Source organism: Ascaphus truei, chromosome 1, assembly GCF_040206685.1.
Source record: "Ascaphus truei isolate aAscTru1 chromosome 1, aAscTru1.hap1, whole genome shotgun sequence".
In the NCBI taxonomy this organism is placed as follows: Eukaryota; Metazoa; Chordata; class Amphibia; order Anura; family Ascaphidae; genus Ascaphus; species Ascaphus truei.
This window is the reverse complement of record NC_134483.1, coordinates 518,829,413-518,844,545: the sequence shown is the minus strand read 5'-3', so window position 1 is coordinate 518,844,545 and position 15,133 is coordinate 518,829,413. Positions and strand designations below refer to the sequence as shown.

The 15,133-nt window shown below is 39.4% G+C and overlaps 1 protein-coding gene across 3 annotated transcripts in view; it reads right to left on the bottom strand.

The window, feature by feature from the left end:
* Nucleotides 1-312: 312 nt before the first annotated feature.
* Nucleotides 313-15,133, bottom strand: part of RNF212 (ring finger protein 212) — a 55,450-nt gene continuing 40,629 nt past the window's right edge. For all 3 annotated transcript variants that reach the window (XM_075571419.1, XM_075571401.1, XM_075571411.1), the window contains 5 exons: nt 13,748-13,817; nt 9,160-9,205; nt 5,253-5,316; nt 3,244-3,295; nt 313-690 (listed from right to left, as the gene is read on the bottom strand). In XM_075571419.1, the coding sequence (XP_075427534.1) occupies nt 483-690; nt 3,244-3,295; nt 5,253-5,316; nt 9,160-9,205; nt 13,748-13,817 (440 nt within the window). In that variant the 3' untranslated portion in view covers nt 313-482. The remainder of the gene's footprint in view (nt 691-3,243; nt 3,296-5,252; nt 5,317-9,159; nt 9,206-13,747; nt 13,818-15,133) is intronic.

The following is a 15,133-nucleotide window of genomic DNA, read 5'->3' as shown; positions in this document are numbered from 1 at the left end:
AGTCTTATTACATCTGTGTATAGAAATCACATGCCGGCTTGTGGTCAGTAATGTTTGACATAGTTTGTGATTGTTTTATGTGTGTTGAGTGTTTACATTTGTGACAATTGATAAATGTGTTACTTTTAAAAGGATGCTCCAGCATTTGGAATTAGTTTCTGCTGCTTTCTTGTGGGAGATTAAATGTTTTGATACTGTAGTTGTAAGGCTCATGAGGGAGCACTACGGTAGTGATATTGGATTATCTGATTTCACCTGTTAGGATATTGTGTGCATTTTTAACACATGTCAAAGCAACATACACTGAAAATATATTTTCAATCCACTTTATTTTAATAAATGTATCATCTGTAAGAATATAAAAACACTAGGTAACATAAGCAATGTTATAAATAGATATACAATTGTGGACCAATACAATTATTAAAATATTTTAGTACATTAGTAATTAGAGTACAGAATAAAAATGTATTTGTTGGACTTCACTTAAGATTCTGCCTCTGTAGAATACTAGAAAGGCTAATTGGTTGCCTTGCACCAGATAATTGGGAAGAATGTGGTGTCTGCTGATACATTTGAGATGTTCTTTGACTAGAAGAGTCCCAAACACTTGTTCTGTTGGTTTGCGACACAGAATTTGCAACTTGACTAAGTACATTAGACTGTTGTGAAGCTCCCATTGGGGTTGACCTGTAAAAGGAGGTGAGAAAATATTTTTATAAGGAGAATTGTAATAGATATTTATATGTATAAATAGGCTTGGTTCAACTGTCAAACCAAATACTGTAGAGATGACAAGACATTTCAGTCAAACAAATTGCACAAATCAGTTAAATATGTAAGCTTGGGTCAACTTTGAAGTACTGTATATTATCTAGAGACATGTTGATGTCAGGTGAGGTACAGAGAGGTAGCCTACCAACTTTCCTAGGAGCCACCAAAAAAAGCAATTTCCATGGGGAAGGTTAGGATTCATACGTGTTTTTGTGTAAAATGTTACAGATGCTCTATAACTTTCTCAAAAAAATAATAATACATGTAATCATGGAATGTGAATTAGGTAACAGTATTTTAACTAAAAAAAGCAAATATTTTTACTAGTTCCAAATTTAATCTTAAAGGTACATAAAACAAGCGAAAAAAGTTGATTGATGTCTTTACTTATGGTTATAAATGTTGCCTTAAAATTAAAAAAAAAAAAAAAAGAATGAGAGTGTCTGACTTTAAATTAAATAATGAAAAATTAACTTTTAAATTAATTTACAGGAACCTCAACATATTATTACAGTGGGGTATTCAGTTATTTTGTGATAATCACATGTACTGTTAAGGAAAGAGTCACTACAGTATATACAGATAGCTTATCATAGCTTCACCACTAAGAAAACATGTATTCCAAGTGCAATTTTCTCATGCCTTACTTAAAAATATATATGCATGTGTTTCAGCAATCTTATTGTTATGCAACAGTGTAATGTTTAAAAACTCAGGGCCCTTATAGGTTCTGAAGAGGCCGATCGCAATGCTATTGACTTGCATCGATTTTCAGCAGATCACAGTGCAATTTTCTGCTTTGGAGCTCATTGAATAATGGCCTCAGAAGGCTATTAGACTTACCTAGCTAATACGCCTGCAAGGGTGAGGGGTGTCCGCTGTAGTGGGTGTTGCGAGGGAAACACCTTGCATGCCTTAGCAGTTAGTAATACATTGCATATTTCTAATGCAATAGTTGGGTAGTGAGGCCTCGTGTTGAGGTCTACATGTATTAACTATTGGCTTGCCATACTGTTTATGAAGATCTACATTGGCCATAATTACAGGAAACTGTGGCTAATAAGGGGTTAACAAAAAAAGACATGTTTGCGCTCTAACAACCTGCCAGGTATATAATGCTACTCAACACACACTATACTTGGTATCCTCAATAAGGAAGCAGGTATGAACGGGGAAATAGGCAAAAGAATTAAAAAATGCAACCACATCACTTTTCTCTCGTTCACCAATATCTGCATGCGATATAGCAGTTCAGTCTCTCAAAAAGTAAATAGCTATATTTTATTTAATGACATTAAGTTTTTTGGCAAAGGTCCAGAGCCGGAAGAAGGTGCTAACCTCTAGCACGCCTCAGCTCTCATTCATCAGAGTAAGGGCGTGCTAAAGCTTAGCACCCTTTTGTGGATCTGGGGCTACGTATTATTATTGAAGAGGCCACTGATTGAGCAAACAAAGAAAAAACAGAGATGTGATACAAGAAAGGAGAATGAGGAAAAAAAAAAAAGCAAAAGAACAGAGGGGAAAAAAATGTGTAGAGCATTTGAAAATTAAAAAGCAAATTGAATAAAAGGAAATAGTTCTTATTCAATATAATAATAGGAATCTGGTTCCCCTTGATGAAAAAGACTTTCATTCAATTAAATTGAGTCAAGCTCAACTCTTCTACAGCATTAGTAAGAAAATTCAAAGAGATCCCCCAAAAAAGACATAGCATTATCTCAGAAAGCTAGACCTGGCTGTTTTGCAACGCCTTCTGTATGCACAGTGATATTATGAAGGGGTATGGAGTATCTGTACAGTATGTCTATCAATGTTTCGGAAGTGTCGTTCTAACACAGTAGTTTTACATGCTTTCCATGTTCTATGCCAGGGGCGCTTAACTCCAGTCCTCGAGGCCCCCCCTCCCAAACAAATCAGGCTTTCAGGATATCCCAGCATCAGCACAGGTTGTGTGCTGAAGATGGGATATCCTGAAAACCTGACCTGATGGGGGTTGTGTGGGGTGCTTGAGAACTGGAGTTGAGCGCCCCTGTTATATGCTACTGTTTGGCCAACCTATATGTGCTTGGATAATTCTTTGAGAATACATCAGAATTTCAAAAACATGTTAGTAATTTCCATTCTGCAGTAACAATTTGAATTATAGCTGATTTAGCAATTTAACATGACTGTAACTTTAGTAAATAGGAACCACTGTTTTGCTTTACTAAAGTCAGACATACATCATTCCAAAATCTCTGGCGGCATTATACAATCACAGAAGTTCATTGCGTGTTTTTATGGAAAAGTAAAATTGCCTTAAATTCTTTAAAAAAAAACAAAAAAAAAAAACACATTACACAAGGTTGTTATTTTAACGACAAAGAATTTCTATAACAAAAGACAAATAAATAATCATATTTAGCTTTCTGCAAATATATATTTCGCCCTTCAAAATGCTATTTTAATATCCCCCACATATTGTTATACCTTAAAGATCCTGGCATGCTGTTTAGACTTGAGCTTCTGTAGGACACATGACCTGTAAAGTGAAACTCATATGACTGGAAAATGCATGGTCTTTCAAATAAGTGCATTTTTCTGTAACCGCAATGTGGTACAAAATATGTTAATACTGGTTTCTTTTCTCTTCTTTTCCCTCTAATTCCTCAGTCAAAATCTTTTTCTACTTATACAATTTTATAAGCAGTTTTTCATCTTCCTTAAGGAAAATGTATGGACTTACCCAAGTAAATAGTTTGGTAAGACCAAAAGACACTTCGGCCAAGATCCAGACCTCCGTTAACTCAGGGATCATAATGGGTCGTTATCAAAATCATTAACAGACGTTATTTTCGCTGAGGTTAACGTAAATCCACAAAGCTAATTATATGCCAAAACAAAAGCGAGGTTAGCCCTACCTGTGTTACCTAGAGGTGTCATTGCTCCCAGCCAGATCCTGAAATATGGGAGAGGCGGACATGGGAGAGAGACTCTTCTTTGCTAGTCCCAAGTGATTTTGTGCACAGGTGTCGCTCCATGAAATGTTTAAAGGTGTATTTGGTGAGGTATACAGGTAACGTGGAAATATCAACGTTTCGGTCCCACTAACATTCCTTTGTTAAGATAGTGGGATAGTGGGACAACAACGTTGATATTTTTGCTATATAATAAATTTGCTATGTTTCTAAGCCCAGTGGAATGCCATTTGATCTTTTTCATCTTTGACTTGCATTATAAAAGACCTATTTCAGGGTTTCTATGTGAGTAGTACAAACTTTGGCTACTGTATAACCTAACTAACGTCTCGTTAAATCTGTTTTAACTTTAACAAAACTCTGTGGATATGTGTTGTTAGTGGGAAGACTTCTTTGCATATCACTTGCACTAATGTCTGCTTCAGTTATCGCCATGCCCTCTCTGGCCAAAACGGCACTTAATACTGCGTTATTGAGCTTTGAAGATACCCATAAGCGCTCTACTTCTTTCTGCCTGCACAAGTCTCTATTACCTTCTACTTCACTGGTCATAAATCTAGACCACTTTTTTGTTTTTGTTTACTATTATACCCGGACATGACCAGCCTTAACAGATTCCCTTTCCTATACACTCTTCTGCCCCTGCATTACATCTAATTGTCATCTGTCTACTCCTTTTTGTATCTAAAGCTCTCTCCCACCTAAAACCTCTCACTCATTGCCCCACACCTCTGGAATGCCTTTTCCCTCGATATCCAACTGGCATCTTCTCTTTCAACCGTCAAAACCTTTCTAAAAACACACCTCTTTAACGAAGCACATTGGTAGCTCTGCTGCCTAACACTATACATCTCATATGCACTGACCTTGGCCCCTTGCAGACGCACTTACAAGAATGCCTTCCTACTGTCTGTGTAAGTTCTCCAAACTTGACACTTAGATTGTAAGCTTTTCAGGACAGGGACTCTTTCTTATTGTTTTGTCTGAAGCGCTTATTCCCATTATGTTATAATATGTAACATGTATTGTCCCAGTAAGGACTTTAATATTGTTCCATAAATATTGTGGTATATGTTTAGGGGTTGGGAGTTAGCAAGATCTCCCTATGGGGAGTAGGCGTTCTTTTTACGAGTTTTGTTTTGACTTAAAGGGACAGTTTGCCCAAATGTTTATTTGTGTTGTGGAGAAATAAAACCACTCAACATTTGGTTTACCCTGAAACTGCACATGTGGACTATTGTCTGACATCGTCTACAGGCCGTCCTGCCACAGCGCTATATAAAGATATACATACATTCCCACTTAAGATTCAAAAACCACAGCAAGCCACCTTGCCAATATCAAGTCCCATATATTGATATTTAAGCTTCTGTGTTTCTTAAGTAAATAGAACATTAATAATAATAATAATAAAAAAAGAAGTATAACTTAACCCAATCAAAATAATTATACAGCGTGTCTATGAAAACGTAGACTTAAAAAGAGAAGACTTGAATCATTATAATAATTTTGTGGACTTACCCATACGCCCACCACTAGGAGGACTTATCACGGACAATCTAGTTGGTCCAGCAACTGTCTTGCACTAAAAGCATTAGGAAAAAGAAGCAGTGACTTCAGTTTATACAATTAAGAAATCCTGCATGATCAAATTTTAATTGTATTACTGCTTTTCTTAAAATGTTATTGTACAAGAGGTAAAAGAGCTGTAATATTCATAAGATTAAGGCCCAAGCTCATTAAACTCCAGGTCATTTAACATAATGTTAACCTCAATTAACTTATCAACGGTAAAGTTGTACACATTTAAAACAGTTAAGTTAAGAGAAACCCAGTATTTACAGACTTTTGTGCACATTATATGCTATTTAGCTGTTATATGTATACCATACCCACTAAATTCTATTAATATTAATTCGGCTGAATAATGGTGCTAAATAATTCATAGCTAAACTTGGCGTTAGCTATGATTTATTACGAAGTGGATACCTTCAATAGTATATGAGAGTTAATTCCATTATTTTGTATCTCATTTGTAATATATTAACCTCAAAGTAGCCAAGTGGCCAGCTAGTCATGCTAACTTATGACTAGCTGACCACTAATGGCTACAAACACACCCAACCTCCTTCTACCCAAGACATCATTGGCACCAAAGGGGTTAATGAAATAAACATACCTTACCCCATCCATGTAGAAGGGCCAGAACCTCTTGGAGCATGAGGGGTAGTTAAGGTAGTTTGAGGTAAATATTAACCACTTTGTAGCCCTCAGTGATAATCTAGTCATGGGTTGCTGGATACTTGTGCTACTAATGAATACATAATGTATAAAAGTTAATTGAATTACCTTTTATTATGTAGGGTAGGGATATCAGTACCATGTTTATTTAAGATAAGTGTCATAATTAAATAAAATGAAGTTACCCTAATGCCAATGAGCATAGTAAAGCCATGTTATTTTTTAATATCATTAATTTAGTGAATACCATGTTACCCCCAAAAATAACATCTGTTCCTGATTCATGTAACGTAACATTGTGTGCACTGATTTAATGGAGTTTAGTAAGTCTGGGCCTTAAAAAGCAATTGATGGAATGCGACAAATACTTTTGAAAAAAATTAACTTTTGTGATAATATGGACTGAAGGGGTACACTGGAGATGGGCATCCATTTTGTTTATGTGCATCCATTTTGTCTTCTTTTGTCAATTATGTTTTTCTATGTCAGGTTTATATGTGTCTGTGTGTGTGAGAGGTTGTAAGGATCAGTTTTGCTGATGGAGATTCTTCAGATCATTACTTCTGAACCCAACACCCACTAGGTTGTGGTTAAAAGTATCCAGTGTCTGTAGTTGCTGATAGGGATTTTAGCAGCATGCCTTTTTGACCCAAAGAACAGTAAAATGTGGTTAAGGGTATCCTGTTTCTGTAGCAGTTAGAAATATACTTTGGGCTAGTTATGAGTGACCTTTAATCCTATAGGTTTAAGAAGAGGAAGAGGAAGTAACCTCATGCACAGTGAATACTTGCGTGACATCATTGTAATCTGCCTAGCAACCAGTGTTAGCCTATGTATGCAATTTTGCATAAGTACTGTGTGAGAACTGCTCTCACTATAAGTCATTGCTTGACACTCCTTGTGATCACAAGTATCATGGATGAAGAAATTACTCAATATATCGAACCTGTGTTGGCTCTTGTCCGTGTGCGAAGAAGCAGACATTCACACTTTTAAGTTTTAAAAGATATGTTTCTTACGACTAAAATCAAACGGACAATTTGAGAACACTATACAAGTAGAATCTTTCCTTTAGGCCCAGTGTCCACAGGAAATTTTAGGGCACATTCCAAAAATCGGTGACACTCCGCAGGACAGTCCATAGCAGGCTGTAATGGCCCATCAGATTAATACAGCGGGGGTACCTGCGTTTGGCTGCGGTCCCAGTGCACGCACGCCCGGCGCGGGGGGGGGGGGGGTGCGTTCCCAGCACTGCACCCGCATACGCGGTCCTGGGAGGGAGAGGTTGCGATGGGAGTGGGCGTGACGGGGGGGGTTTGCGGGGGCGTGGCCATGACCTCACGCAGATGGTTCACCCTCATTGGCTGAACCGCTGGCGGGGGAGTGGCCACGGCTCCGTCGCAAGTTCCACACACATTTTTTTGGTGTGTGTGGAATCTTGCAGTACAGCGCGGCTGCTGAATGTGCGCCGATGCATGTATTCGGCCCTGAGTGACCAGTGCTTGTGCGCAGTTACTGGGACCGCAGCCTTTGAATGGGACTCGCTCTGTGAATCCTACCAGGCGGCACCTGTCTGTAAGAGACACGAACTAAGGGTGAGACTGAACAGTCAATCCCCCGGTGCGCCATTAACAGGCAATCGCATGGCTTTTATTTGAAAAATAAGGGGAGGGGGGATAACCCCTTAATTACCATGGTGGTTAATAACCGCTAAGGTGATTAGTGGCCAGTAGTTATTTTTTTTATTTTACTGTCGGTGCCCACTGAAGAAGAGGAAGACGAGGGGGACGAGGACGGTCTTCATCCTGGCAGGGGCAAGCACAACTTTAATTTACTGTACGCTGGCTGGGTAATGTTTTGTTTCTGTTTTATTTTTTAATGGGCAAATGTGCTTTTATCTATATATGGATAATAGGGTTTTTCCCATTACTGTACTGTATATGTTGGGGGGGGGGGGGTTGTTCAAGGTATTGTATTGGTGTTTGTATTGTAATGTTTAATAGGGGTAGGTGAGGGGGTTTGGCCTCTCGAGTGGGTAATGGGTGGGGTTAACCCTTTCATTACCATAGCGGTTACTATCACTGAGGTAATGCATGGGGTTAACCCCTCCCGCAACTTTTCCGGTAGGCCTAACCACCCCCCTGGGGCAACTACCCCCTTCACCCACCCTCTCTAACCCCATTAAACCAGGTACTTTGGCATAATTCCTTCATTGCCTTAGCAGCTAGCCGCTAAGGTAATGAAGCCGCTTTTATTTTGATACCACAGTATTGAAGCATGGGGTCTCTGGAGCTAAACCACACTAATTTCAGCCTCAGGGACCCTCTGCTTCCCCAGTTACAGGCCCCATTATGAGGTGACGGTATCCCCGCTTCGTTTAAATCTCCCGGTCACGTGGGCCATAACGCGGGAGAATTTAAACATGGCTGGGATACCGGCACCCCATAACGGGGCCTGTAACTCGGGAAGCAGGGGGTCTTCTACGGCTGAAATTAATGTGATTTAGCTCCAGAGACCCCCCGCTACAATACTGTTTTATTAAAATAAAACAAAAGCCCCGTAATCACCTGTTAGAAGCGTGCAGGGAGAGTGACTGATTCAGTCTCACTCTTGATGTGCGTCTCTTATAGACAGGTGCAGCCCAGTAGGATTCACACAGCGCGAGTCCCATTCAAACCCAGAGACCTCCACTGTGTTAATCCGATGGGCCATTAAGTCTGGTTGCTGGGACTCCGCGGCGCAGGTGAGAATGCCGTATGGGACCCGCAAAGAGAGAGGGTCCGAGCCAAAAGTTCCACCTGTACATCACGCATTTAGACAGGCCAATGTATCAAACTGTATTTGGGACAATTTTATAGGAAAATTATACGATATGCTGTGAAGATAAAACACTGTAATTAATAGAGAAAGATGTACTGTGATGTTCTTAAAAAATATAAATATCATTATATATTACAGTGATATTTCTTTATGGAAATATATTCATATTTGAACGTTTTAAAAGAGATTAAAGATTGTGATAAGAAATCAAAATACAGGCAACCAAAGGGGGGGGGGGGCCCCCTTGGTTTTAGAGATGTATTAAATAAAGTTAGAATGTATTTAAGATCTGTGGTGTTAATAAAATGTACATCTAGTACTTTAGTGCAGCAAGTGTAGGCATGCAGGGTCAAATAATTAAACTTACATTCTTCATTTGGGGTGAACTAAGATCAACGTCCATCGACTCAACCCTGTTCAAAATATATATATATATTACAATAAACCGTTCTTAAAATTAAGTACAACTTAAAACAGAAGGAATGAAAGCTAAAAATGTGTATAAAACTTGACTAAGCAACTGAGAAAGGTATCCGACTCAAGGCAGAAAGAAAACACATGGGGAATTCAAACAGGTAAATGCTTCCTGTAGACTTCTTACTATGAAACTACAGTAATCGTTACCTAATTCAGATCACACTGCAATAAATACAGTATACAGTTCTATCCCATTTATATGTTTGAAAAACAGCTTTATACAGGCATACCCCAGTTTAAGGACACTCACTTTAAGTACACTCACGAGTAAGTACATATCGCCCAATAGGCAAACGGCATGAACAGCAATTCCGTCTCCCTACCTGTACCGAAGCTGTGTGCAAGCGGGGAGACTATAGAGCCTGTTACACATGCGTTATTTACATCAGTTATGCACGTATATGACGATTGCAGTACAGTACATGCATCAATAAGTGGGGAAAAGGTAGTGCTTCACTTTAAGTACATTTTCGCTTTACATAAATGCTCCGGTCCCATTGCGTATGTTAATGCGGGGTATGCCTGTAATATTCTTTTGTCATAGATTTTTTTAAAACAAACTAAACTACAACTAAAACCCCCTTGCCTTGAACACACCTTACATACACAATAAAAACACGTTTTAATATGTGCAAAAATCTATTCAAAGCAAAAATATTATAAAATGTCAACCACCCTTTTATTTTTTTTAAATGTAGGCTTACTTTACTTGCATAAAATAAAAGCTATTAATTCCTTTGCAGGAAATTGAGACTTTTTATATCACCAAAAATGAAATGGTTACAAGATATAATTGTTACAAATAATCAATCAGTGTATGGTGGAAATTAAACTATATTGTGAATAATGTTTAATATTTATTTATACATAATATGATCATTATGTAATGTATAAAAAAAATCATAAACGCAGACCATTAGTAAAAATAAACTTTTAAGATTGTCATTCTCACCATGGTAGCAAAAATGCTCCTACCAGCTTGAGTTACGGAAATGACAAACAAAAAAAAAAACCCTCACATTTCTGGACTAGAAAAATAACCCCTGTAAAATATATTATACTAATGGTTCAAATCAAAAGTACCCCAGCATCAAGGAAGACATGTATCGAAAGCAAACTCTTGTGATGAATTCACCTTTTAAACCAAAGAAAAATAGATATAATGCCAAAAAATTATTACGTTTGATGAGTGTGAGGAGAAATGCAGCCTTACGCAAAAACAAAGGCAGTGCAGTGCATTCCATGTCATCTTGGATAGCTAGTGAACGAAAATGTAAAAACAATGCCCTAGAGTCATCAATCTAGATACAGTATGGCACATTTGAGCATTATTTTTAAGGTGGAAGTCATCAGTTTTTACCGGGGCCGCTATAGATATTAGGACCGGCACTAAAATGAGTAAATACAGCAATTTTACTCATTTTTAAGCCAGTCATCAAGTTCCAATATTTATCAGTACCTGGCCAATGCAATAACACAAGTTATTATCACCTACTCAAGGCTGGTGTTATATAATGGCAATTCTTTAATAACCGCTATGGCAAACCCCTGCCAAAATCCCCCTGGGGGGGGGGGTCTAACCACCCTCCTTGTGGGCAACTAACCCCTCTCCACCCCCACATCCCTAAAAAATGTGGCTAATAGGGTTTTGGCCACTATAAACACAATAAAAATATGCATGGACATGAAGAATACAACACATAAACATTATTAAACACATTATTTTAAAGATGAACCCATTTAGTGTCAGTGTGGATACCTAGGCCCTCCCAAGGAGTTGCTCCGGGAAGGGTGGTTAGGCCTCCTGGGGGAACAGTGGTAGGGGTTAAACCCTTGCTTGCCCTAGTGGTTATTAAGACATTGCCATGCAATGTCATATTATTTTTATTTATTTATAAAATATTTTACCAGGAAGTAATACATTGAGAGTTACCTCTCGTTTTCAAGTATGTCCTGGGCACAGAGTTAAGACAAATAATACATAGTTACAAATACAGTTACATAAATGAGCAGGGTATACATTATGTACAAGACATTGCATGCACAGTTAAAGAAAATATATATTATGGGCGTATGAAACTGTTACAGACCAGATTAAAATGTGAGACAGCCTTAGATTTGAAAGAACTTAAACTGGTGGTGGATGTGAGAGTTTCTGGTAGGTTGTTCCAGTTTTGGGGTGCACGGTAAGAGATGGAGGAACGGCCGGATCCTTTGTTGAGCCTTGGGACCATGAACAGTCTTTTGGAGTCTGATCTCAGGTGATAGGTGCTGCATGTGGTAGGGGTGAGGAGCTTGTTCAAATAGTTGGGTAGCTTGCCCATAAATAATTTAAAGGCAAGACAGGAAAGGTGAACTTTGCGACTAGACTCGAGTGATGACCAATCTAGTTCTTTGAGCATTTCGCAGTGATGTGTGTTGTAGTTGCATTGGAGAACAAAACGACAAATTGAATTGTAGAGGGTGTCAAGTTTGCTAAGGTGGGTTTGAGGTGCCGAGCCATATACTATGTCTCCATAGTCAATAATTGGTACACGCTTTCTGACCAGGAGACTTAGGCCTTGCCCCCGCTGCCTGCTACAGCATCCGCCACACTCACGAGAGCCCTCCCCGCAATGGCGCCGGGCCCGCTGCGAGGGGGGGCCGCAGCGCTCGCGCGAGAGCTACTCCTGCTCTCAATAGAATTGAGAGCAGGAACTCGCGTCGAGCGGCTAGGCACGCCCCCCGGCGGTTCAGCCAATGAGGGCGAACCTGCCGGGTGATGTCATGGCCGCGCCCCCGTCACTCCTCCGCCACGACCCCCCCGGTCTCTGCTCCTGCAGTGAGCTGCAGACCGGGGAATCGCCAGAACGCGCAACCAAAAGCGCGGGCGCGCATTACAGCGCCGTGACCGGGGCCTTAGCCTTAGGGAGGATTTGTTCCTGTAAAGTACCCCTAGTTTGGCATAGGTCTTGGTTGTCAGGGTATCAATGTGCATCCCGAATGTTAAGTGGGAGTCAAACCATAAGCCCAGGTATTTAAAACTAGTGACAGGGGTTAGGGTGGTGTTAGTGTTGGTTCTAATCTGGAGCTCAGTCGCTGGAAGCTTTAAAAATTTAGTCTTGGTCCCAAATACCATTGTTAGTCTTGTCAGTGTTTAAAAACAGTTTGTTTTGGGAAATCCAGTTTTCGAGTCTCAAAAAGTCAGACTGAAGTATGTGTTGAAGGTCAGAGAGGCTATGGCTGTGTGCATATAGGATTGTGTCATCTGCATACATGTGTATTGAGGCTTTCTTACAAGCTGTGGGAAGATCATTTATGAACACAGAGAAGAGTAGGGGCCCCAGAACACCACAGGGACACCACAGGTGATATCCAGGGGGTTGGAGTTAGAGCCTGAGATGAACACATGTTGGGATCTACCTGATAGGTAGGACTGAAACCAGTTTAAAGCATGTTTCCCTATTCCAGAGCTCTGGAGTTTGTTTAGCAGGATAGCATGATCAACTGTATCAAAAGCATTTGCAAAATCTAGGAACACTGCACCAGTGAGTTGTCCCCGTTCCATTCCACACTGGATTTCATTGCAAACTTTTAGCAGGGTAGTTACGGTGGAGTGTTTGGGACGAAAGCCAGATTGGAATTGGCTAGGGAAATTTGTCTTGGTATAGTAATCGCTTAATTAGGAGTGGACACATTTTTCCATGACTATGGATAGAATTGGGAGAAGTGAGATTGGCCTGTAGTTTGAGACAGTGTTTTTGTCACCACTTTTGAAGATTGGGACAACTCTGGCAGGTTTCCAGGTCTTAGGGATATGGCCTGCCAACAGGATAGAGTTGACTATGGAAGCAATTGGTTTGGCAATGGCTAGGAACCTAGATTGTAGTAAGTCGGGTCCGCATTGGCTGCTTAGTTTTAGTTTGAGGAGCGCTTGTGTAATCTCCTCTTCAGATACTGGGCCAAATTGAAAATTGTGGGTGGCGTTGGGGTTATGTGGGTACTCCCAGGATGAGATTCAGGTTTGCGGTTTGGGCTGCGTTTCGCTAATAAGTTAGTGGCACACCTCACAAAGTAATCATTGAATGCATTTGTAATGTCAGTGGAGTTTGTCAGAGTAATATACCCTTAGTGATATTAATTGGTTGTTGATGGTTAGAAGGCTGGAATATATTGTTGATAACCTTCCAGAAGTTAGCTGGGTTTGATGTATTTTGGTGGAGATTGTCTGAGTAATATTGTGCTTTTGCGTGTCTTGTTTGCCTTGTGCACATGTTCCGCAGGCATCTGTAGTGATTGAGATCCTTGGTAGTGCCAGTTTTATGTATATGCTTTACACATAAAAATAATAACAATAAAAAAAACAAAAAAAAACAACGGGGACAGGGAAATAGTATTGTTGCTTTAAAGTAAGACTGTAAAAAAGCTATTTGCTTAAACGTACTGAAACTAATATGCACCTGGCCATATATTTTTGTAACAGAGCATAAAGTACATACATCTTAACTGTGGATTGTCGAGAGAGAGGAAGAGAGTATGAAGAATATCCAGCTTGATTTTCTGAATGAGCTATGATAGATAAAACAGGAAGCATCTTAGAGACATGAATTTATTGTAATAATGTTAATTTCTATTGAATACATTCACTAAATTAGCAAGATAATCTTCTGTGTGTCTAAATCGCTATTCGTACAGACAAAACGCATCTCTATTCATTCTGACAAATTAATCAGTGCAAATGGTAGTTTGTAAATTTTAGGCCGAGAATAAAGTAGACATTATTAAAAATGCTAAAGGATAAATTAAGTAATCATTAGACCACACTATTCCTAAAATGTGCACTTTTTCTCATTTGGATCCAGGTGCTGTTCGATATATGTAACATTTTATGGTGCCGTTCCCATATATTCAAGTATACAGATGTAGCAAAGCTTACGGTTCGCGGCCCCGGGGCAACCAGAGGTCAAGCGACCTTGGCACCCACAGGCACCAAAGGATTAACGCTGTGGGAGGTCCAATTAGGAAGCATGGTCCCCCCACAGGCCGAGGCTGACAGACAGTGTCTCGGGCCACAGAGGTATGCTTTTGAGTATTGCTACATCTGTATGAGAATGACATTTAGTATTAAAAAAACATTCCCAGTTAAGCCCGTACTTGCAGAGAGCTGGAATACAAAGCCACAGCTTGCTATGAAAAAAGACCCCCTACTACTGTATTTCCTTCAGTATAGTGCAATATTAAACAGTGCAAAAGTCGCTATTAACATTGATGAATGCTTTTTAAAACATTATAATAAACATTGCTAATAATGCCATTTTCACTGCTTCTAGGTATTATATATGATAAGCAGCTTTTGAATGCATTCTTATTGAATATAATATTAGAGTAATAATTGCAGCTTTTTGCACTATTTCTTGCAAGAATGTATGTGCTCTAATAAGAAACAAAGTATACACAAATTAATTGCTTATCATTATTGTTTATTAAGTGCTTATCATTTAGTATCAGCATCTTGCTCAATTTATTATGCAGAAAACTACGTAAAGGTCACAACCTGCTCCTGACAATGTTTCAGGGTTAAAGCACCATTTGTCAGGAGCAGGTTGTGACCTGGCAAAGGGTTTTGACCCCTGAAACGGTGTGCTTCATGTATTTCTTTGCATAATAAATTGAGCAAGAAGCTAATATTGAAGTGATCCAAGTGTTATTGTGCAATGGGCGAATCTGGACCTTTATTATAACTCTGTGTGTAGCTGAGAAATCCCGACACAAACCCAGTGTGCACCAACATTCAAGATGATTATCCAAAAGCGTTCAAGAGTACACAGGTTACACACCTTCCTCTAATTTGCTTATTATTCACTGCAAGAATGGCCAACTCCAGT